Below are 26,760 nucleotides of genomic sequence, written 5' to 3'. Positions count from 1 at the left end.
TATATATATATATATATATATATATATATATATATATATATATATAATTATAAAAATATAACATTTACAATCATAAATTGTATCAATTTAAAAAGAAAAGTTTTTCAATGTATAATTTTATATAATTTATTATTTACATTACATTTTTATTACATTTTAAATTATATTTATTGCATTTATAAATTTTTATTTAAATGTAATATTTATGATGCATTTTATTGATAAGATGTTTATAACCATTTTTCTCAGAATATTGTATTTTAAACAAAGGGAAAGCATTGTGTTTTATTGTATCACTGAATTTCTATTATAATAAAATTCCTTTTAATCATTTATGAATACAGATTAAATGATTTAAAAACTAATTCGCATACTCTTTTCATTCTTGCACTGTATATATTATACACCCTACAAAAGTCACTTTTTCTAAATCAAACAGAGCTCCAGACAAAAAAAATCAATTAAGGAACCATTGGCTCCTATAAGAAACAAAATTAGGCACCAAATTATTTTTTTAAGTGCCACAGAATAAACATGTTTTTTTTTTTTGAACACTTTACCATTTCAGTCATACTGTCAAGTGTTTATGTCTCATCTTTTCTTGTCTTTATCAGCATTTTATTCCATCTTGTACACTCTAAAAAAATGCTGGGTTAAATATAACCCAATAGCTGGGTTTGTCCCTTTTTAACCCAGCGCTGGGTTATATTTAACCCAGAATTTTTTAGAGTGTAGATGAAAGTTTTGATATATTTACAGTAGGAAATTTACAAAATATCTTCATGGAACATGGTCTTTACTTAATATCATAATGATTTTTGGCATAAAAGAAAAATCAATCATTTTGACCCATGCTTGTAATTTTGGCTATTGCTACAAATATACCCCAGCGACTTAATACTGCTTTTGTGCTCCAGGGTCACATATTCACTACAACTAAAAATACTGGTACTGCAAGGATACCATGTCACGTCCCTCAGCGCTATTCCTGACAGCCTGCATATATCAGCGCAAGATATATTGGGTCTCACTTGGGTTCTTGTCCTGGTCCACGCCGCGCTCATGGCTTTCCTGCCACTCCCAGCAGGTCTCGCAGTAAGCTCTGATCTGCTCCAGCAGGTGGAGCACCCGGATCTCCTGCCGGCCTCAGACAAAAAAAATCACACAAAGAGCCATCGGCTCCTATAAGAAACCAAAATTAGGCACCAAATTATTTTTTTAAGTGCCACAGAATAAACATGTTTTTTTTTTTTGAACACTTTACCAGTTCAGTCATACTGTCAAGTGTTTATGTCTCATCTTTTCTTGTCTTTATCAGCATTTTATTCCATCTTGTACACTCTAAAAAAATGCTGGGTTAAATATAACCCAATAGCTGGGTTTGTCCCTTTTTAACCCAGCGCTGGGTTATATTTAACCCAGAATTTTTTAGAGTGTAGATGACCTGGGAACTAAGGTTCACTTAAATTGGGAACAAAACGTCTTTTCCAACTTGAGAACTATATACAGTCACAAAGAATTGTTTATTACACTGAATCTGTGACGATATCACGGACCATAACTATATCAGCATCACTTGGCCACTGAGTGTAGTTTGGGCTCCTCCTCAATGCATCCTATAACCGCCGCGCTCATGGCTTTCCTGCCACTCCCAGCAGGTCTCGCAGTAAGCTCTGATCTGCTCCAGCAGGTGGAGCACCCGGATCTCCCGCCGGCCGCGCTTGTCATCGGGCTGCGAGTGGATAATGTTATGCAGGGCGGCACTGGCCCTCGCCCGGGCCTCTTTGCTGCCACGAGAATTCCCAAGCAACACGGAGTCCTTGTCGTTGCCGTGTAGGAGTCACGGACCATAACTATATCAGCATCACTTGGCCACTGAGTGTAGTTTGGGCTCCTCCTCAATGCATCCTATAAATTCTGTCTCATTTCTTACACACACCCAGTCTGTTTTTCTTCATTAGTAACATGCAATTATATAGGAGGTGTTAAATTGTATCTTTAGCTCCTTGCATTCTTTCTTATCATGTAGACAACAGGTTAAGTAAAAATATGAATGAGCAATATAGCGCATATATTTAGCAAAATGCTTTTCTTTATAGTTAAGTTTTTTTTTTCTAGCTGACTGATGAGCTTATGGACGCCGAATGGTGATTCTGAGGTAAATGTATTATCACGTGGCATTGTTTACAAGCTTTACACGTTTTCCGCAGTTTGAAACATTGCCGTGTAGGAGTTGGATGAGCAGCGGCAGGCAGCCGGATTGACGCATGGCGATGCAGCTGTCCTGAGAGCTCGACATGGCCAGGAGGGTGCGAGACATGTCGTCTTTATCATGGGTGCCCAGCATGGACAGCAGCGAGTACACCATTTCCACCTAAGCATATGCAGACTTGATTAAAGTGATGCATGCTGTCATTATGTTTTCAATCGTCACTGCAAGTCATTTTAGCATTGAGCATTATTCAAAATCTAGCATTAGTTAACCTTAGTGCCCAAATGGCGGGTCAGTCTGCGTGGAACTTCTAGCTGACTGATGAGCTTATGGACGCCGAATGGTGATTCTGAGGTAAATGTATTATCACGTGGCATTGTTTACAAGCTTTACACGTTTTCCGCAGTTTGAAACACTGAATGAGCGATTACATGAGACCTTTCAGGAAGATGTACTGTATCTTATAATATATCTTTTGATGTCCACTCATGTTTATTTCGTACTATATACAGTAGTAAAGAGAAAGATCTGACGGGTTCACGTGCCGCTTGAACTGAGGCGCTAAAGCGAGCGCTCATGTGTTTAATTAAAGAGCATCTATTGTTTGAATTTCATTATGAACTGGGTCGAAATTTAAAGATGATACTTTGTTTATTAAAAGGTAACAGAGCACAAAGCTTATCACGATTATTGGACAGCAGTGCGCTACAAATAATATGAAGTTCAAGCATTTACAGAACACAGCATTTAGACTAAAGATCTTGATAACAAGAAGCCATATCAGTGTCAATTATAAATGAGAATCGTTAATGATATTGTTAATGTCCACACAGCTGACAGCTTTACCTTTGTTCAAGTTGTGCACAAAATAGACAAAGATGTGATCGCAAAACAAGCAGGAAAATAGGCAGTACATGCAGATTTTTAAGTCATAACGTAAATTTATATAGTAGCAAAAACTTCACTAGCAAATTAATATTTTTGCATTTTAGGCGCAGTCTGGAGCCCTGTCAAACATATCTTCAACAAGTCCACAATACAGTCTTTTTGAATGCAGAGATTATGCATATGTAAATATTTATGTTTAAATTAATATTTAAATATAATTAAAAAAAAAAAAATCAAAAATGAAAAAATGTATAAATTAAAACAAATTTATAAAAGTTACTGCATGCTGCTTGATGCATGATGCTTTCAATCGTCACAGCAAGTCATTTTAGCATTGAGAATCTAGTACTAGTTAACCTTAGTGCCCAAATGGCTGGTCAGGCGGCGTGGAACGGAGTAACTTCCAGCACTGCTCATCTCACTGGCGGCGTCATGATCCACTCGAGAACTTGAGCCCTGACAGACAAAAACATACAAAGCAGATTCAAACAATAGTCTTTATAATAAAAAATATTCTTAATAAACAATAAATGCACATCTTCAGCTAAATCTGATAAAGTTTAAAATACTAAAATATTTTTATTTGTCCATTGTGTATGCTATACACCCTACAAAAAGGTCAATAGTTAAATGTGAAAACTTATATTTAAATTTATATATAAATATAATTTAAATACATTTATATTTAAATTTAAATGTATACATTTTATTTAAATTTATTTTTAAAAAATGCATGTCTTCAGCAAACCTTATCAAACACCTTTTAAAGTTAAATGGTAAAATCTCTAATATATCTTTTGATGTCCACTCATGTTTATTTCGTACTATATACAGTAGTAAAGAGAAAGATCTGACGGGTTCACGTGCCGCTTGAACTGAGGCGCTAAAGCGAGCGCTCATGTGTTTAATTAAAGAGCATCTATTGTTTGAATTTCATTATGAACTGGGTCGAAATTTAAAGATGATACTTTGTTTATTAAAAGGTAACAGAGCACAAAGCTTATCACGATTATTGGACAGCAGTGCGCTACAAATAATATGAAGTTCAAGCATTTACAGAACACAGCATTTAGACTAAAGATCTTGATAACAAGAAGCCATATCAGTGTCAATTATAAATGAGAATCGTTAATGATATTGTTAATGTCCACACAGCTGACAGCTTTACCTTTGTTCAAGTTGTGCACAAAATAGACAAAGATGTGATCGCAAAACAAGCAGGAAAATAGGCAGTACATGCAGATTTTTAAGTCATAACGTAAATTTATATAGTAGCAAAAACTTCACTAGCAAATTAATATTTTTGCATTTTAGGCGCAGTCTGGAGCCCTGTCAAACATATCTTCAACAAGTCCACAATACAGTCTTTTTGAATGCAGAGATTATGCATATGTAAATATTTATGTTTAAATTAATATTTAAATATAATTAAAAAAAAAAAAATCAAAAATGAAAAAATGTATAAATTAAAACAAATTTATAAAAGTTAATAAAATGTACAAATTTTAATATATTTATTTTTAAAGTACTAGTTAACCTTAGTGCCCAAATGGCTGGTCAGGCGGCGTGGAACGGAGTAACTTCCAGCACTGCTCATCTCACTGGCGGCGTCATGATCCACTCGAGAACTTGAGCCCTGACAGACAAAAACATACAAAGCAGATTCAAACAATAGTCTTTATAATAAAAAATATTCTTAATAAACAATAAATGCACATCTTCAGCTAAATCTGATAAAGTTTAAAATACTAAAATATTTTTATTTGTCCATTGTGTATGCTATACACCCTACAAAAAGGTCAATAGTTAAATGTGAAAACTTATATTTAAATTTATATATAAATATAATTTAAATACATTTATATTTAAATTTAAATGTATACATTTTATTTAAATTTATTTTTAAAAAATGCATGTCTTCAGCAAACCTTATCAAACACCTTTTAAAGTTAAATGGTAAAATCTCTTTATTTTTCCACTGTATTTATATTATACACCCTACAAAATGTGACTGTATACATCAAACATATCTTGAATGCAGAGATTATGCATAGGTTAAAACAAATTTATAAAAGTTAATAAAATGTACAAATTTTAATATATTTATTTTTAATTATATTATTATATTTTAAATCATATTTATTGGATTTATAAATATATCTTTTAATGTATACATTTATATTGCTTTTTTTATTATTATTATTTTTTTTATTGTACGTTAAGGCAAGGGAAAGCACTGTTTTATTGTACTACTGAATTTGTTTTATAAAAAACCTTTTAATCATAGATAAAACAATTTTTAAAAAAATCTTAAAAACTGAAATTGCATAAAATACAGTGTGCAAACACAAAAATGAGGGCAAGTCTCTTTGTTTATCAAACAATGTATGGCTCGTGTGTCAGACTCGATCCCTGCACCTAATCCAGCGACATACCACTCGCACCATCTGTCTGAAAAATACCATGCCGCCTTAATGCAAGTGAAACCCTCCTGTTTCTGCTTAGAATTTCAAAGTCTAACTAGGGCTCTATGATGAACAATAAAACCATTTGCATCTGCATTCAAATCATTATTATTCGAAGCACACCGAAGCTTTTGGCACAGACTGAAAGAGCTTTTAAAAAAGGACCCGAAACCTTGGCACCCACTGGCAGAAAAAAAGGGCCACCGGAGGACACTTCTGTTCATGAGACCATCAACAAAATGAGTCTAATTTAGTGGGAGACTATTGCAAATAGATACAGTAACTCACCTGTGAGCAGGCCGCATTACCAGCGCCAGCATCTCCTGCAGCGTGAGCTCCTTCGGTTTGCGTCACAGGGTCATGCTTGACCTGGAGATTCAACGAGGAGGAATATGAGAAACAGCACGGTAAACTGAGCAAATGACACCTGCAATGCAACCGAGGCGAAAGGCAGGTGGCCAGAGAGCCTCGCTGGCTACAGGAGACAGATAACCTGTGTAATAAGCTCTGTGAAGTGCATAGAGATACAGAGCGAGGTTGAGTCTTCAGCTACGGGACAGAAGTTGCAACAGCATCAGGCTCTTCCTGACCTACATTGGTTTCTCATGCAGCCGGCGGGATTATGGAGGAAGTGCAAAAGTGTCCAATAGGATTTATCAACACATGTGCAAACTCTGAGCATGCATACAAAAAACTTGCGCTTGTCTACTATTTTACTGTATAAAAGAGTAGTGCACTAGAATTGGCAAGGTTTTTATTTTTTATTTTATTATTATTTAAAGTTATAAATGTATAATTAAATGTATAACTTTATATTTAAATGCAAATGTAATATTTACTGATAAACTGTCTATAATTTGTTTTCTTTTCATGCTCAGAATATTACATGTTAAAGGAAGGGAAAGCTCTGTTTCATAGTATCACTGGATATGTAAAACGTTTAAATAAATACGGATAAAATAATGTATTATTTGGTTTATGTAAGTACATTTGTGTATCTATGCTTTCTTACTGTCAATATTGCAATTTTTGTGCTGAAAACCAATTAACTATAATATTATAATTCTAATATTTTAGTATTTATTTATTTTGAATTTACTTAGTTTTTATATTTTCATTTTTTTGTTTTAACTTTTTTTATATGCTTTTGTCGTTTTTATTTATATATAAATTAAGATTTATATATAAATTTATTTCATCATTTTGTTTTATTAATTCACGACTACAACTTAAAGAAATTAATAAAATAAAATGTATATTTTGAATGCAATGCGATCTAATTAACTTGGATTTTTCATGTTTTCAGTTTTTGTTTTTACTTTAGTTACACTAAATTTTTATGTGCTTCTGTAATTTTATATATATTATAATATTTAATTTTTTATATACTTAATTAAATAGCTTTATTTTTTTGTTTTATTAATTTATGACTAAATAAAACATACCTTGAATGCATTATAAGATGCTTTGGATAAAAGCATCTACTAATGCATGCATGTAAATGTAATAAATGCAAGCATAGCTAAATAAGCTCTGTGCATCCTAAAGCACGCTACTGTTTTTTTACACTCAGCCTCACAGAACACGATCCATTAGTGCAGCATGCTCATTCAACTTTATTCATTAAACTTTTATGGCTTCACTGTTTATGCACAGATGCATTTTCTGTGCACCATTTCCGTTCGTTTCTGTACAAGCTCTAAAAGCAGAACATTACAGACCGGAAGAAGCGCAGCAAACACTGATGCTGAGATGGAAATGACAGCCTTTCTAAAGCAAAGGAAATAAATGTGTGAAGAGGAACAAACACTTGCACAATCTGGCCACAAATATCCATACTGACAAAATATGATTATCTAGACCAGGGGTGTTCAAACTCGGTCCTGGAGGGCCAGTGTCCTGCAGAGTTTAGTTCCTGCTTGCCTCTGCAGGACACCGGCCCTCCAGGACAGAGTTTGGACAGACTTCACAAAATGATTTTCACTTGTTCATGTGGACACAAAAGCCTTGTGCAGGCTGTCAGACCAAATCCGATTTTTGTGCATATCTGATTGGAATCCGATCATATTTAGCATTTGTGAACAGCAAAAAAAAATATATAAAAATCACATGAAATCCATGAAGTCAAAATGTGGTTATTTAGCGTAGCTTTTCACGTTCTCACGCCACGTAAAATGTAAGGTTGTGTTGTTGAACAAGGCTAAATAGAGGTCACACTCACAACACTGAGCTTTTGGGGAAGCAAAATATTAAAGGAATAGTTCACCCAAAAATGGAAATTTGCTGATAATTTACTCACCCTCAGGCCATCCAAGATGTAGATGAGTTTGTTTCTTCATCAGATTTGGAGAAATGTAGCATTGCATCAGTGTCTCAGCAATGGATGCTCTGCAGTGAATGGGTGCCGTCAAAATGAGAGCTGATAAAAACATCACAATAATCCACACCACTCCAGTCCATCAGTTAACATCTGGAGAAGACAAAAGCTGAAACATAGTTTTTAACTTCAAACTTTAATCCATAATAACGCTTCCTCCAGTTATAAAGTGATCTGGTCTGAATCAGGAGAGAAATCTGCACAGATCAAGCACCGTTTAAACAGTCCAAAACAGCACTAAACAGATATGTGGGTGGATTTTGATGTGAGAGACAACAGGAGATGCACTTTTTCACTGGAGGAAGCGTTATTATGGATTACAGACTCATACTTTGGCCAGAAGTGATGGTTTGAAGTTAAAATCTTCTTAATGATGGATTTTTTTTTTTTTTTTCCATCTTTTGTCTTCACAAGGCGTTAACTGATGGACTGGAGTGCTGTGCATTACTTGTGGATTATTGTGATGTTTTTATCAGCTGTTTGGACTCTCATTCTGACGGCACCCATTCACTGCAGAGCATCCATTGCTGAGACACTGATCCAATGCTACATTTCTCCAAATATGATGAAGAAACAAACTCATCTATATCTTGGATGGCCTGAGGGTGAGCACATTTACAGCATTTCCTTCAATTTATAAAAAAATGACTAATTACTACTAATCTTGAGTCTAATGTTCAATGCCTCGCTATAAACACAACTTTATTTTATAGACAGCAGAATAATCCAGTACCTCCGCGTCAGCTGACTGGGCCTGTAAACGTGTCCGAATCCTCAGCATGTCTTTTTCTATTTGCTGTATCCGAGCCACGCGGCCCTGAGGACAAATGATGGAAACTTCATTACTAAACTCTTGGTTTCACACTGTGCATTTAGAAGTTCCAGTTTCATATAAGTCTCTCAGTTTCAGCATCTCAGCCCACCTGCGCCCGTTTCTCCATGTCCTGACACGTGCCCAGCTGCTCCTCCATTGCAGCTCTGATCTGCCGTGCTTCGTATTCCAGCTGCCTGCGCGTCATATCGGTCTGCAAAGAAAACTATAACAGCAGTAGCAGCGTGAAGCTACAGAGATCATGTAAGGTCAGTGAAGATGTGCACTGAACCTAATGCATACTGTACATACTTACATTCTCAGTCAGCGGCAGACTGTCAATCCTTTTGGTGAGGTTTTGTAACTGAGCATAATACCAGTCTTTTTCCTTTTCTTCCTTCTCAATATATATAAATAAAATAAAATAAACTACAATCAAAATAAAATTAAATATTTAAATATTTTTTAAAAATAATGGTATTCAGTAAAGCAATGAAAAATAAGTATAAAACAAACAAATTATTTGACATTGATTATAAAGAACACTTATTATAAACGCCAAACCTAGACTCATGCATTTAAAGCAAAACCAATATTACTGGCATGTGTGAAATGTAGTATACAAACAGACACGTATCTCTCTCATTTGACACAAAGCTGCATGTTTTGCGAGCTTGACGTTAATTGCATAAGTCGCAGCACATTTTGATAAAAAGCTTGACTTGTATTCTGGAAAATGCAGTACATTAAAAAGCTTTTACATCATATTCAGCTTACTGAGTTAGCTTGCTGTCTTCTGACCACACAAACCTTCTAAGGCAGAATCTAAACTGAAATGAAACGCCACAAGTGAGTGATTTGGAACGCACTACGACTACGTAGTCAGTAAGCACACAAATAGCATTTGATTCTGACAGGGTTTGACATTACCTTGTTGCTAAGCTAATGACAAGCATATGCCATGCATAAAAATATACAGCACACACAAATACTGAGTGAAAATTGGTTATTTTTTAAAAAGCTTGCTTTTGGTAATGCACCTGTAATGTCTTGTTGCAAAATACTACAGGCAAAACCAGGGTTTTTCCATGCACTGGTGCACTTTGAGATTTTGGGCTATTTTGCTTCCAGAATAGTGAAAAGAAAACTAATTTACATGTTTGTTTTATTACACTTTTATCTATTTGCACCTCATTCCCTATCTTTATTTTTTAAAGGGGTTTGTTGATATATCATTTGCCTGATTTCTATAACATTGTTATATATAAAACATGGTGGAAATGTTTTGTTTTTTCTTTCTGTCTGATGACAGTATTTTCTGATTTATGGAGTGATAAAATGTGAAATCCAAAATCCCTTTAACTCTAATATGTAAACAAAATCAAACAAAAATTCAGATTTCGGTTCTGGAAATGTATGCAAATTAGTGCATATTTAATTAGATAATACATCATCTGCATATTTATACATTTTAGAAAACCTGTAATACCTGTCAAATTTGAAAATAAAAAATAAATAAAAATAACAAAATATAATATATAAAAATATAATTAAATATGTAATATATATATATATATATATAAAGGTGCATCTCAATAAATTAGAATTTCCAGCTGCCTGCGCGTCATATCGGTCTGCAAAGAAAACTATAACAGCAGTAGCAGCGTGAAGCTACAGAGATCATGTAAGGTCAGTGAAGATGTGCACTGAACCTAATGCATACTGTACATACTTACATTCTCAGTCAGCGGCAGACTGTCAATCCTTTTGGTGAGGTTTTGTAACTGAGCATAATACCAGTCTTTTTCCTTTTCTTCCTTCTCAAGTTCTGCCATCAACAAAGACCTAATAAAAGCAAAATTTTAGACTCTCTAAATTTGTTATAGATCAAAATGTAAACAAAAAAACATGTTCTCCATAGAAAAACTTAATTTTACTGATAAATGTAGAATTTTTTTTGTATGTTTTTGTCTCTTTTGCTCACCAATGCTGCATTTATTTGATAAAAAATATAATAAAAACTGTAATATTGTGAAATATTATTGCCATTTAGAATTAATGTTTTCTATGTGAATATCTATTAAAATGTAATATATTACTGTGATCAAAGCTGAATTTTCAGCATCATTACTCCAGTCTTCAGTGTCACATGATCTTCAGAAATCATTCTAATATGCTGATTTGCTGCTCGAGAAACATTTCTGATTATTATCAATGTTGAAAACAGTTGTACTGCACAATATTTTTGAGGAAACGTGATTTTATTTTTCAGGATTCTTTGATGAATAGAGAGTTCAAAAGAACAGCATTTACTTGAAATAGAAATATTTTGTAACATTATAAATGTCTTTACTGTGACTTTAGATCAATTTAATGCGTCTTTGCTCAATAAAAGCAATAATTTATTTCAAAAGCCCAAATGGTAGAACAGTAGTGCATATATCAGAATATTTTGAAGTGAACTTGGAAATAAACACTTTTGTAACAAGTTTGTAATCAAAGGAACGTACCATCAGTCACTAATTGCACCACATAAATCTCATACAGTAGCAAAACCCTTTATGAGCTTTAGAAGAAACCTTTAGTTAACCTGCTTAGAAGGATCTAATCAGCCATATGACCTTCCCATCTGATGCTCAGAATAATCCCTTCTCGCTCACCGTTCCTTCTCCAGCTCCTCCAGGAACCCAGCGCTGTCTCGACCCCCGCCGGCCATCCCTCTCCTGGGGAAGGAGCTCATGGGGCTGGGGCTGGGACTGGAACTGGGGCTGCTGTCAGTCGAGTGGGCCGAACCGGAGCCCTGCAGAGACGCCTTGGACCTCATCTTCACACCAGAGAAACTGCTGGGGTCAAGACTCATTTCTACAGGACAGAAGAGAAGATAATGATGACGGGTACCATTGTACAGCCACACGTAACAAGTTAAATTGCAATGCAAAATTGAGTTGCATCGGTGTATAAGACACATTTTATAATCACATTTCGAAATAAACGTAAAATGCATGTAAACAAAACATTTACAAACATTATAAACACTATACACATGCATTTCAGTTCCTCTCACTCTACAACAAATCCTTTTCGAAAATAATCGTGATTAAATTAATACAATTTCAAAAGATACAATGTAATAAAAAACACAACATAATATAAAATACAATTATATAAAACATATAAAAATAAAACAATATAATATTAAAATGTTATATAAAAAAAAAAAAATAATAATAATAATAATAAATAATAAATATTCCTCTTTGTTTGATCGATTTTAGAGATTATACTAAAAAAATTAGCTGTTTTATAAGGGAAGTCACAAACAAAGTTGCGTCAGGTAGGATTAATTTATGGCCCTTATATATATATATATATATATATATATTTATTTATTAATACAAATTAGAAAAAAAAAATTATATATATTAGAAAAACAATATAACACAAAATATCATAACTATACAAAATTAAAGGTAAAAAATAAAGAATACATTAAAAATATATAATGCAATAAACCATGTCATATAAAAATAAAATATATATTATACATGTTGTAAAATAAATAAATAAATAAATCTAAATATTTATGATCACTTCGTAGTAATAATCGTGTCTAGATGTTTGACTCAGCAAACATCACTAATCAAATATTAATTGCATTTCAAATTCTTTTTTTTTTTTAAAGGTCTAGTCTACTAATATTACAAAAGTGATGTCCTTAAATCCTAAAATAACTAGTAGATTACAGCTATAATAACATTTTCAACAGGCAAACCAAAAGTCTTAATGTAGTTATTAGTTAAATGGGGAAAGTAAAATGGAATTCAGAAAATTAATGGAAAACACAGAATTTGGTAAAATGTTTAAGGTGCTTTTGAGTTATTTTGAAGCTTGGCAGCCCAGATCCCCATTCACTTTCATTGTAGGGTAAACAGTGGCCAGTACATTTTCAACATTTCTCCTTGTGTGTCCCACAGAAAGAGGAAAGTCATAAGGTTTGAAACGACACAAGAGTGAGTAAATAATGACAGAATGTTCATTTGTGGGCTAACGGTTCCGTAAAATTAAGGAAAAACAAACAGAACAAGCAAAAAAACAGAAGGACGGCCATTTAAGTCACGATCACATGGATCCACCTTCATCCTGTTCATTTTCTTGTTTCTCTTAATGTAGTTTTTGGCGTACTACCATCAGAGTGGTTAAAGTCCACTCTGAGAGCTCCTCAAACTCACACAAAGCACTAGTGGTTGACCGATATTGTTTTTTTGACAGCCGATGCCGATATCGTGGAAAGCAGGGTGGCCAATGGCCGATATAATTTTATTTCTTTTAATTAATATTTAAGAAATTTGAAATCATTTGAAAATGGATTTAAAAATAAATGTGTAAAATAAACATACTTATACTTTAGATGACAATGTATTTTTCACAAATAAATAAATATTTAATAAAAAGTCAACATTGTAACCAACAGGGCACTCAGTAATCTGGGATGTTTGTGTGCGTTGGGAATCATATTTTTTCAAATAAAGCCAAGATAACAGTCATTTTACACACAGCACACAGTGGAAATTACATGAATATGGCAGTGGGCAAATGCATAAAGTGCAGCATAATTTGAAATCACGAGTTTAAAGTTTTTCGATCGCGCGTCTCCAGTGAAGCTGAACTCTCCTCCTATCCGCATTACATTCACACGGACCGACCGTCACGCAGAGAACACGCGATCATGCAGGATACACATGCACACTTCACAAAATCTCAACTGGATTCGACTAAGTTTGCAAGGTTTTTGAAATTGAATGTTCATTAATAGACATTCAAAGATTGGTTCAAATTATTTAAATGCGTATTTGCTGAATGCTGACGGCAAACGAGACAGTATTATAATGTTTGCTTTTCTATTACTAATAATATAAAAGCAATCGTTATAATACTTTTTAGTATACATTTTAATTCCTTTGTTTAACTGTTCTATCTGATTATTAGACAGACTTCTATCCGTATTAGACAGAACTGTTGACGACAGCGAACAAGAGGGAGAATGTGAGCACTGTGTGCTCACTGTGCTTTCAAAATAGTAGAGAAATATAGAAGCTCAATGCTTAGAAGATCTTGATTAGGTTAAAACCGAGACCAAGCCATTCACACAGATGCATATTCAGCGCACTTTTTAGACGGACAAATATGACAGCTGGGGCTGTCAAAAAAACTTTCGAATTTAGAATATTTGTTGAATTTAAAATAAAAATCCACATTCGAATGCAAAAACGTTGCATTCGAATTTTAGGTGTGCGTTAAGGAGGCAGTCTTATCAGCAGCGCACGAGATGTCAGTGTCATTGCATTTTAATGTTTTTGTTAGCCTATCCAGTTGAAACCACTAGCAAAACCGAAACCAAGCTGTTCACACAGAACACATATTTATCACATTTTCTAGAGGGACATCTATCAGTGTTGCACTCGCGTCTCACACAAAAGAGCCGCACGTTTAGAAAGCCATGTAAAATTAATGCAAGTTCAACTTTGAAAAAAACATCTCGAGACTTTATGGCGGGTTTTTTCCCCATCCCACTGCTCCGCCCTCTTGTGGCCTCAGGAGAGAAGCCAAAAGCTTTTCTTCACCCTAACAGAAATTATGCATTTTAATTCGAATTATATTCGAATTTTGATAATATTTAAGTAAAAAATTCGAATTTAGTTTTCAGCAATTTTGACAGCCCTAATGACTGCTGCGTCACACAAGAGATGTAGCCATGCAAAGTTAAAACGGTTTAAACTTTAGAAAACACGACGCGAATTTGTGGAGTTTTATTCCTTTTCACTGCGTCTCATATGTTTTTAAATGCAATCTGTGTGAATGGCGATTCGGCTCTTTGTATTAAGCAATGCATAAATACATGATGCTGTTTTGTTCATAATTGTTTATGCAATTTACGAAGTTATATTTGATTTATGTGAGTTAATTTAGACGTAATGCACGTTTTTTTTTTTATAGACATTTATTTCTTTGCGTTGACAATTTAAATGTGCTGCATTATTTTGCTCATTGCGCCCTCCTGTGGGAGACAAGCCAAAAGTTTCATTAAGACCCATTTAATCTGCATATAAAACATTAGAAATTAGATATTTGTTTAATTTTTATTGTTTGTTTGACTGTTAAAACAAAAAATATGTTGTTTGTCTCAATAAATTGGGTTAATTTAAAAATACAGTGGTTAAATTTAAACTTTTTTTTTCTATTGCTCTTTGTTTTTAAAAAGGTTATAAAAAAATGTAATAATTATCGATACGATAATTAACGATATGAAACATATCGTTGATACATTTTTTAGCTATATCGCCCAGCCCTAGTGGACAGCTCACTAATTTGTGTAACAGAGCAAGATTATAATGCTAAAACATGCATTGCTCATATGAATACTGAATAAGCCAACTATCCTCACCTTTAATTCTTTCCAAAAAGTCACTCTGCTCTTGCGAATCTTTGGAGTCCTCTTCAATACTTCCTTGTAGCTGCTTCAAAACCTCCTAAAAGAGAAACAGACATTGTTTTTTTTCTCATTGAAATGCTGAAAATACACTTTCTGTGTGTGTGGTAGAGTGTTAGAAGCCATCTTTAGATAATATAACATGATGCACGGAAGGAACCGGGGAAAAAAAGCATGAGAGATTTCCAGCTCCCACCACATGTAAGAAGACTTCTTCAGCCTGTGGGTAAAACCGAGCTGATAAAGAGAAGAAAACTTCCATCAAAGAGCTTTGAAGTGCTTTGAAGACACGCGTGTGTCATAGACATAAACAGCTTTGAAGCTCTAAAGATGCACCTGCTGCTCTTTAGTGCCGTGTTGGTGCGTTAATACTCGTGGCTCCTGACGATATATTGAGGTCTTATGATGCAAAACGATCAGAAACTGAACATTATTTACAGCATTATTACCCGTAATCCAAAGCCTCAGGTAAAGGGAAAATCTGATTCTTTTCCGCAAACTGATTCTTTCAGTTCGTTTCAATGAACTGGTTCGGTTCACTAGTTTGTTTTAGGTAATCATGCAATGCCGAAACATACACGCAATTATATTATTAAAGCACCCAATAATGATGTGAAATATGGATGTTTAACATGTCTAAATCATATAAAGTGAAAAAACTAGTCTTCATCAGCTCACCTTTTTACATAAACAATTAGAAACCATTAAAACGTTCATTTAAAGTGTTCACGCATGCGCATATCAGCCGCTCATCGGTCTTCAGTGATTGTTGGAGGAACTGGAGCGCTGAATCACTTCATTCATCAGAGGATCAGATACGCCACTATATCGGCTCATTTGGAGTCGGAGTGACTGTCAGGCGTCTGAAAGTGAGTTTTGATTGAGAAACTTGTAGATCTGTGCTGCTTGAGCCGCGAACTGATTCAGACTGATTCAACTGATTCAGATTCATCCAGTTCAGTTAAAAGAACCGATTCAAAAGAATGATTCGTTCGTGAACCAGACGTCACTCCGGACCGTTTGTCTGAGGCTCTGGATTACAGGTAATAATGCTGTAAATAATGTTCAGTTTCTTGCACGGACTGATCGTTTCGCTTCATAAGACCTCAATATATCATCAGGAGCCACCGGGATTCATTTTTTATTTGCTTTTTTGACTCTCAAAGTGACGGTAGCCATTGACTTGCACCAAGGTTTCATCTACAAATCTTCTTTGCTGTTCTACTTAGGAAAACGATGTCACTTACATCCTGCATTGCCTCTGGATGAGTAAATGAACAGCAAATGTTCATTTTTGGGTGAATTATGCCCTTAATGTTAGAGGTCTGATCAAATTGTATAGTTACATTGATGATCATCCACTGATCAACATCACTTAATTTCATCCTCATGTATGCATCTTGGCACAATGATAGCCCAGGAAAAACATATTTGCAGAACTTACCGCTGAGGTTTTGCTCAATGTCCATTTACGGCTTCATAAAGGTCCTAAAACCATATCAGATACGAGACATACGCAGCGCTCATTTCATCACTGCGAGTTCTCCAGCATGTTTGGAAGCCGAAAAAGCCCAAACAATGTGACTGCCTTACAGGAAGCGGCTACCTCCCCCCCTCATCCCATCCTGGAGACCCAAAGCCTCACGGAGAACACAGATGCTTCCCCATTCGGCTCAAAGGACCACCGTTCCCAAAGGCCCGGGGTCACCGTATCCACGGCCCACTGGAGGTGTGCGGAGAAGGCCGGAGGTGTCCAGAAAAGAAAGGTCAGACATGAGCTCGCTGTTTATCTTCCCTTATCCAGTAGAAAAGAACAGCACGGGGTTACTCTGTGTCTCAGAAGAGTCATCGGGTGTTTTCTCCCGAGGGAGCGTGACGTCACACTTACATGTCTCAGGAAACAACATCTTCATTATATGGGAGGGATCACATGATTACAGACTCCTTTACTACACTGTGAGTCAGAGAGATAGTGAATCAAATGATGGCATGACAACGTTATTATTCTCTCTGCTCGTCCAAGACAATGTGGAATTGAATGGCCTCTATTTTTGTTCTTAAGAAATGTGTCTGGTCTTATTATGCAAGATTCTTTTCACAAAATAAACTTAATTCAAATAATAGAATTAAAAAATATAAAATATGATACAAATTTAAATGCATACATAAAATAAAATTATATAAACAAAATATACAAATATTAATTTAAAAATGAATAAAATAAGCATAATATGTTATATAAAAATTAAAATCACAAAATTAAAAATATATCAAACGTATAGAATAAATAAATATATAATATAATACATTTTAAAATAAAAATATGTAAAAAACAAAATACAAAAATGTAACATTAAAAATGAATCAAAATATATAAATAAAATAAACGATATAATATATACATTTGAAAATAAAAATCTAATAAACATAATAATACTAAATGTAATTATACAAAATAAAACAAATAAAAATATATAATAAAATAAACAATATTTAATACAATTATATACATTTTACATAAATATAAAAAACAAAATATAATATGAAAAATGAATCAATATAGTAACAATATAATACATAATATTACAAAAAATAAAATATAATTATATAATGTAAAAAATATATAAAAATAAACAATAAAAATCATGTAAGAATACAAAATTAAATATAATTGAAAATATATAATACAAATAAATGTAATATATTTTAATAAAATCCATAATTATGATATGAAATTAAAAATAAATTGGATTAAAATTATAATAAAACTTAATATTTACGATCACTTGGTTCAAAACCCTGAAGAATAGCAACAGAACAGAAGATGTTTGACTTAGCAAACATATCAATATTATAAAATATATCATGTAAGTTAATTGCATTGTGAATTCTGATCCATGTTTTAAAAGGTCTAGTCTTCTAATATAACAAAAGTGATTTGCTGACATCCTAAAATAACCTTTATGAGAGTAGATTACAGCTGTAACAACATTTTCAACAGCCAAATCCTCATCCGGTTGGACTTCAGTATTCTAATGCGTCTCTGAGGCTATAATGGAAGTCCTAGTTTTGCTCTTCCCAGAGTCAGTGTCCGAAGGAATCGGGTTACCGTGATACAGATGCCCTTGGTACAATATTAGAGTCATCCACCCACTCATGTGTGGAGCTGCAAGCACACAACACTTTTATAAATGTCATCCTATCCTCCCAGTAATGGAAATCAATGCTCCTAGGCAGCCATCTGCAGGGAGCCTGAAATACCCGCATATCTGAGTCCTATCTAGTGTGCGCTTATCTGACCTGGAGAAAACATCACATGACACACATGGCATGCACTTAGGAAAAAACAAGCATGGCGACAGACGACAAAACGAGATTTAAAACATGAAATTGGCCCCTCTCTCCAGCATGTTTGGAAGCCGAAAAAGCCCAAACAATGTGACTGCCTTACAGGAAGCGGCTACCTCCCCCCCTCATCCCATCCTGGAGACCCAAAGCCTCACGGAGAACACAGATGCTTCCCCATTCGGCTCAAAGGACCACCGTTCCCAAAGGCCCGGGGTCACCGTATCCACGGCCCACTGGAGGTGTGCGGAGAAGGCCGGAGGTGTCCAGAAAAGAAAGGTCAGACATGAGCTCGCTGTTTATCTTCCCTTATCCAGTAGAAAAGAACAGCACGGGGTTACTCTGTGTCTCAGAAGAGTCATCGGGTGTTTTCTCCCGAGGGAGCGTGACGTCACACTTACATGTCTCAGGAAACAACATCTTCATTATATGGGAGGGATCACATGATTACAGACTCCTTTACTACACTGTGAGTCAGAGAGATAGTGAATCAAATGATGGCATGACAACGTTATTATTCTCTCTGCTCGTCCAAGACAATGTGGAATTGAATGGCCTCTATTTTTGTTCTTAAGAAATGTGTCTGGTCTTATTATGCAAGATTCTTTTCACAAAATAAACTTAATTCAAATAATAGAATTAAAAAATATAAAATATGATACAAATTTAAATGCATACATAAAATAAAATTATATAAACAAAATATACAAATATTAATTTAAAAATGAATAAAATAAGCATAATATGTTATATAAAAATTAAAATCACAAAATTAAAAATATATCAAACGTATAGAATAAATAAATATATAATATAATACATTTTAAAATAAAAATATGTAAAAAACAAAATACAAAAATGTAACATTAAAAATGAATCAAAATATATAAATAAAATAAACGATATAATATATACATTTGAAAATAAAAATCTAATAAACATAATAATACTAAATGTAATTATACAAAATAAAACAAATAAAAATATATAATAAAATAAACAATATTTAATACAATTATATACATTTTACATAAATATAAAAAACAAAATATAATATGAAAAATGAATCAATATAGTAACAATATAATACATAATATTACAAAAAATAAAATATAATTATATAATGTAAAAAATATATAAAAATAAACAATAAAAATCATGTAAGAATACAAAATTAAATATAATTGAAAATATATAATACAAATAAATGTAATATATTTTAATAAAATCCATAATTATGATATGAAATTAAAAATAAATTGGATTAAAATTATAATAAAACTTAATATTTACGATCACTTGGTTCAAAACCCTGAAGAATAGCAACAGAACAGAAGATGTTTGACTTAGCAAACATATCAATATTATAAAATATATCATGTAAGTTAATTGCATTGTGAATTCTGATCCATGTTTTAAAAGGTCTAGTCTTCTAATATAACAAAAGTGATTTGCTGACATCCTAAAATAACCTTTATGAGAGTAGATTACAGCTGTAACAACATTTTCAACAGCCAAATCCTCATCCGGTTGGACTTCAGTATTCTAATGCGTCTCTGAGGCTATAATGGAAGTCCTAGTTTTGCTCTTCCCAGAGTCAGTGTCCGAAGGAATCGGGTTACCGTGATACAGATGCCCTTGGTACAATATTAGAGTCATCCACCCACTCATGTGTGGAGCTGCAAGCACACAACACTTTTATAAATGTCATCCTATCCTCCCAGTAATGGAAATCAATGCTCCTAGGCAGCCATCTGCAGGGAGCCTGAAATACCCGCATATCTGAGTCCTATCTAGTGTGCGCTTATCTGACCTGGAGAAAACATCACATGACACACATGGCATGCACTTAGGAAAAAACAAGCATGGCGACAGACGACAAAACGAGATTTAAAACATGAAATTGGCCACTCTTCTAAAAAAAAAAAAGACTGAGGATGTCAAGAAAATGACGTCAATGAATTAAATGATCCGAGATTCCCCATCAACTTGGGCAACAAGACTGAGTGATGCACTAAAATGATTTTTTTACTAAAACACCAAAACTGAAATTAAAGTTTTCATTTAGTCCAAAACTAAAGTTTAATAATCAATTAAATAATCTAATTAACACTCAAAACTTTTTTTTTTTATTGCACAGGGTGTTTTTATTGAAATATAAGCATTAAAATATAAACATTTAGACAGCAGCTGTATTAAAAACTTGTTTTCATGGCACATTTATTCAAATATACATTATAAAATAAATGATTTTGGTCAATGATTTTGGCCCTCAAAAACTATTTTGCCCAAAAACTAAAATTCTTTTTTTTTTTTTGGTCTAATATTTTCGGTTGCCAAAACCAGTGTTATTTTAGTATCCTCGAGATACAATAACAGTTTTTTTAGCAATATTTAAAAAATTTTGAATTTAGATTTTTATATTTATATATTTGATATATTATATATTTATATTTTCTGTTTTCATTTGAATTTTAGTTAAAGTTATTTATTTTTTTATATGTCTATATAGTTTCTATAAATTTTTGCGATTTTTATGATTAAAAACTGTGACTGCAATTTAAAATTTGTTTAAAAACATTTCCAGGTTTATTAGTAGTGCTGCACAATTTGGTCAAAGTTTTGTTGTTATATATCAAATATATATTTGTTGTTTTATGGCCATAAAACAATAATAATAATAATAATAATAATCATCATTTAATATTACTTTATTAGTACAAAAAAATTATAAATATTAAAATTGCAATATTTCACTGTAAAATAAAAAAATATAGTATTTAAAAATATATAATAATTTTATTTTTACATTACATCTCAGAAATTATAATATTAATATTTTTATATTACAAAATTACAATATAAAATTGTATTAAACATTCCAGGTTTGCTGTGCTTAATTGTAGTACTGCACAATAATATTTATTAGCACAAAATTAGTACTATGAGTATTTATTTATAGTACTGTTGTTAGTATTTATTAGTACTAAATAAAATTTAATATTCATTAGTAAATAAACAAAAAATTTACTAAAAAATTAAAAATATTATTATTGTAATATTTCACTGTGCAATAAAAATCAAGTATTAAATAATATAAAATTATTTTATTTTTATATTACAATACTAAACTTGATTTCTTAAATTTTAAAACGTTAAACCATCAAACTTATTTATTTTGACAGAAAACTGAAGGAAGGATTAATGGTGCAGCCCAGTTGCAGAATACAATGCGCTAGACTTGACCTACTGATAAATGACACTGTAATTACACTCTACATTGATCATAATTGGACAGACAGACGTTAATACAAAATTTAATTAAAAGTGCAAAAATTAAACCGTGATTATAACATTTTTACGTCTCCTAACCAGGCATGACAAGCCAGAAACACATTTGTACTTCTCTGAAAACCCAGACGACTCTTGCATTGCTCTCAAGTGTTGATAGATGAAAACAGCTAAAGCTCTGCTCTGCGAGCGCGGAGCGCGGAGAGGGGAAGCCCAGACACACGGTTTATTTTCTGCCTGCAGATGTTTGTTTCAGCCGCCGGAGGGGAAGGGAAACGACAGCAGGATGGAGCGGCGCTGCATTCATCCAACAAACAAAGACAGGAAGAGAGCTTCTCTAAATGAAGCCGCGAGTATCTCACAGGCTGGGAAACGGAACGGCCTCTGAACACTTCCATGAGAAATAGGAAAATTATTATGATGCTGGAGCAAGTAGATCTAGATCTAAAAATGAAAGTGTTTTTCGGTTAGAGACCCCACAGGGCATTTCTGATGAATGAGAAAACCACTGCAACACTGAGCCAGTGTTACCTCGGACAGAGAGACGGAGATGCAGTGCTTTAGTGCTGCAGGTTTAAACGGCAAGATAAGAGAGATGTCTAACACAAATGCTTCGGCAAAAACACCACGTTCCTCGCAACATTTCATCTGTCCGAAGTTTCATCGGCAGAGGGCAGCACGTGTTAACCTGGAGATGCCACATAAAATCTCATAAAACATCAAATGAACAGAATATTTACTGCAAATAATGAAGAAATCGTAAATGATTGAAATTTTTTATAATTATAAATATATAAATATACATTTTATATTTACGTAAACAAATGTTTATTTTATACAAATTATATGTGTAAATTATAAAATATTAAAATATGTTTTTAACATTAAATATTATATATATATAAATATTATATATTAATATATTATAAATATGACATATATTAGTGCTGTCAAAATAAGCGCGTTAACGCATGCAATTTATTTTTTCAGTTTAACGTATTAAAAATATTTAACGCAAGTAACGCAGGGGCGGAGCTAGGTTTGGCCACAACTGCTGCTTCAGTTTATTTTTTCTTGACAAGAATTGCGTTTATTTAGACGCAAAACATCTTTACGACCACATCAAACAGGAGACTTTTCAGACGCGCACTCTAACTTCACCTCAGCGCAAGGCGCGAGTCGAACGAGCGGAAAAGCTACAGGTGACGAGGAGCTTCAGTAGAACAACAGTGAGCTGCGAGTCAGATGAGATGCTGTCTAAAAATGCCACTAAACAAATGTTAAAAATATACTATCTTTATGTTGTTTCTACATCAATTTGAAAATTGAATGTGAAATTATTGCAACATAAAAGTATATTTAAAATCTTTAATGTTAGGTGGGATTAATCGCGATTAATTTCAGAAAAATGTGCTATTAATTTGTACATTTTTTTAATCAACTGACAGCACTAATATATATATATACACACACACACACACACACACACACACACACACACACACAAACTCCTGTTCAAAATATTTATTTATTTTTAAAATATAAGCTTTTATTTTATAAGGAAAGGTGATATGGCACTATATGAATAAGATGGTATAAATGATCCTATTGTATTTATTATAAATAACCAAAATCACCAAACAACAAACTATTACACTGCTAAGAGATTTTTTAAAGCAGCATCACTTCTGTAGGTTCTCCATGCACAGCCTTAAAGAGCCGAATAACCGATAATGAAATTGGTTGTTGATTATAATCATTAGCAAAATAAATTTTATCGATTAGTTGTTGCAGTCCTAGAAACAGCAGCAACTCAAAACTGGAAAACAGCATGTGAACTCTGGCCTCCGCAGCATCGGTCACAGTTAAAAACACACCAGAAAAACCCAGCTTCTCATTAAGTGCTTTAAACATTATGATTACGTCTAGGGATGGCATAACCGCTGGCATCAGGGCGTTCTGGATGTGCCCAGTATCAGATCATCCTGATGAAAGAGGTTACGTCCAAAAGCTCTTACATAAGACAAACATCAACAGCGATTTCACTTCCTGAGACCTGACGCAGGCAAATAAGATTTCGCTCTTTCTGAGAAGCAAATGGGTGCCTAGAGAACGTCTGTGGCATGAGGCATTTGGAGTCTGAATGACAAGGACAAGGAAGAGCAAGGTCCTTTCCTGGACATTAAATGAATGCATGCAAAAGGCAACATTTAAAGTCAACATTACATTTACATTTAGTCGTTTAGCAGACGCTTTTATCCAAAGCGAATTACAAATGAGGACAATGGAAGCACTCAAAATCGCAGTAGTATGTCAAAAGGGATCATATTTACTTAGCTGACATTCCTGGTCTGTCTTACTTCATCAGTGCACAATGCACACTATACTGAAGAACAAGTACAAGTTTTTGTGAACTTTACTTTTCTGCAGATATCAAGATTTAGGGCTGCACAATGAATTGTATTTCATGATTAAATAAGCATAATCGTATGTTACATTTGCCTGCTGGTTATTTATCTGAAAACATTTCATTTTTATTTGGCATTTGTGTTATCGTCCATTAACAAGCCTCCACAAGCCTTCATAAGAGTTTACATCCCCCAATCAGAGCTTTTTTCTTAAATCGATACATTTTCCTCCCAGTGGTTTATTTGATCTTCCCAATCTGGCAACCAAGCTCACATGCTCTCTCTATATTACAAACAAAAAGAAAAGAAAAGCGTAATGTAGAAAACATCGGCAAACATGTATGTTGGAGTTCAGCAAATCTCAAATAAGTGTAATTCAGGCATTCAGTGAAATTCTGTTTTCTTTAACGTCATCGTTTGCGTTGTTTGCTGTGACTAAATCTGCGAACAAACCACGCAAATTTACGTTCTTTTGATTGGTGCTTACGTGAAAGTGCAATAATTCTGATGAAAGAAAAATTTAAATGACAATAATCACGATTAATAACTTGGGTTACCAACATTCAGCAAAATTTCAACACACGAAAGGAACTCATACAGGTTTGGAGCAACTTGAGGGTGAGTAAATGATGACAAATTTCATTTTTGGGTGGACTCTCTCTTTAAATGGATAGTTTACCCCAAAATGAAATGACAATTATGTCATTATTTACTCACCCTCAAGTTGTTCCAAACCTGTATGAGTTCACAAAAGAAGATATTTTGAAGAATGTGGGTAACCAAACAGTTGATGGTTTCTTTTTTTTTTTTTCAAAATATCTTCTTTTGTGTTCAACAGAAGAAATAAACGTATACAGGGTTGAAACAACTTGAGGGTGAGTAAATGATGACAGTATTTTCATTTTTGGGTGAACTGTCCCTTTAAGGCTACTGTTTCTACAGCAGCCAGTTAAAACAACAATTAGTGTTAGTTATGACATATATTCATGACTATATATTTGAAACGTATGAAAAATATAAAAGTATGTTCATGATCCAATCAATTTGCTGTAGTTATTGATGTCTTGCTCTACATTTTCACATCAGAAATATGGCACATGAATGTCTTCCAAGTGAAGGAGAACAGTTTAGCAAAGCATACTGGAACTCTATACAGCAAACTTGATGCTATTAAACACCAAAAACAATCACTCTGATCTGCTAACAGTTAAAACAGACACCTTTAGTGCTGTTACATCCTTTTCCCTCCATCATATTCACTGAACCAAACAAAAAAAGCCGCTCTTCCCCCTTAAGGACTTCACGACGTATGAACATGCGGAGAGAAAATCTGCTTCCGCTTCAAAGATTCCTCCTTAGCAACACCAATCTCACATCTTCAGAGCGACATAAACTCCCTTCAAGAGAAGTTCACACGTGTTAAACAGCACGAGATGTGACAGCCACCCGTTCCAGCGAGCTGGTCTACAATTCAGCCCAAAATACTGCCACATATCTTTCTCCTGAGCTCGCCTGAACCTCGTCTTGAATCCGGGCTGACAGTCTCGCTCTATAACTTCTAATGTCTCAGCACGTTCATTTTGGGCCTGAAGTTCTTTCAAAAACCCTCTCTTGGTCTTTTTTGTCTTCCCTCCCAAGACTGCCAGGTCACATCCAATTTCTTAATGCCCACCTAGCAGGCTTCAACTTCAAAAGCTCGACTCAAAGAAGAGCCTGCGAATCCTGCCTTTGGTGTCAGGAGCTGAGAGAAGGAAGGGTACTTGGTGGGAAATCAGCGGCGGAGGATGACATTTTCAGCCTCGAAAGTCCACAACATTAAAAGAAAGCCCAACCGTACAGCGTTTGAGGTGCTGAGGATTTAAATAAAAAACCCTTTGAGTAGGGATGCACCGAAATGAAAATTCCTGGCCGAAGCCGAAACCGAACAAAATGAAACACTGGGCCAATTTTTTCATCATTGCATAAATGATATAGCCAAAATGTGCTTTTTACTGTTTTGTACGTTTGTTCAATTACAAAACAACAATTTAAAAATATTTAACACTGAACATTTTTTTTACATTCTAGCAGACATTATACCAACAAAGCACAATTTAACTTAAAATTAATAAGTTAGTAAAATAATATTTTTTTGGCGATCAGACCCCCTTCTTGAATCAGGCATGTATTTTTACTGTAAAATTAAAAGCAGCCTTGCTGAGCAGAAGAGACTTCTTTTAAAACATTACAAAATATTACAGATCCCAATTTGAACACTATGTGTGTATGTTATCATAAATGTATTAACAGAGCTGTTGTAATTATTATCATTATTATGGTCTTACTTTTTATTTTATTTTACAGAACAACAGTAAAATTACAATACTAACATTTATGAATGTTGATGGAGTTCTTGCTTTTTGTCAACTTTTATTTTGGCGGAAACGAGCAGGAAGACCTCAGCGCTTCTTTTTGTTGACAGCAGATTTATAAATGA

General features: G+C 33.7%; 1 protein-coding gene across 1 annotated transcript in view; it reads right to left on the bottom strand.

Annotated features, from left to right (window-relative positions):
• LOC107653779 (adenomatous polyposis coli protein-like) overlaps positions 1–26,760 on the bottom strand; it is a 51,621-nt gene that overhangs the window by 9,699 nt on the left and 15,162 nt on the right. The window contains exons 3-12 of the mRNA XM_016440604.1: positions 15,196–15,280; positions 11,414–11,615; positions 10,490–10,598; positions 8,866–8,979; positions 8,676–8,759; positions 5,854–5,934; positions 4,638–4,736; positions 2,231–2,374; positions 1,717–1,837; positions 1,032–1,145 (exon numbers count right to left, since the gene is read on the bottom strand). Of these exons, the coding sequence (XP_016296090.1) occupies positions 1,032–1,145; positions 1,717–1,837; positions 2,231–2,374; positions 4,638–4,736; positions 5,854–5,934; positions 8,676–8,759; positions 8,866–8,979; positions 10,490–10,598; positions 11,414–11,615; positions 15,196–15,280 (1,153 nt within the window). The remainder of the gene's footprint in view (positions 1–1,031; positions 1,146–1,716; positions 1,838–2,230; positions 2,375–4,637; positions 4,737–5,853; positions 5,935–8,675; positions 8,760–8,865; positions 8,980–10,489; positions 10,599–11,413; positions 11,616–15,195; positions 15,281–26,760) is intronic.

Source organism: Sinocyclocheilus anshuiensis, unplaced genomic scaffold (assembly GCF_001515605.1).
Source record: "Sinocyclocheilus anshuiensis isolate Anshui unplaced genomic scaffold, SAMN03320099.WGS_v1.1 scaffold443, whole genome shotgun sequence".
NCBI lineage: Eukaryota > Metazoa > Chordata > Actinopteri > Cypriniformes > Cyprinidae > Sinocyclocheilus > Sinocyclocheilus anshuiensis.
Note: the sequence above shows the minus strand (reverse complement) of the source record. Positions and strands in the feature narration are given on the sequence as shown.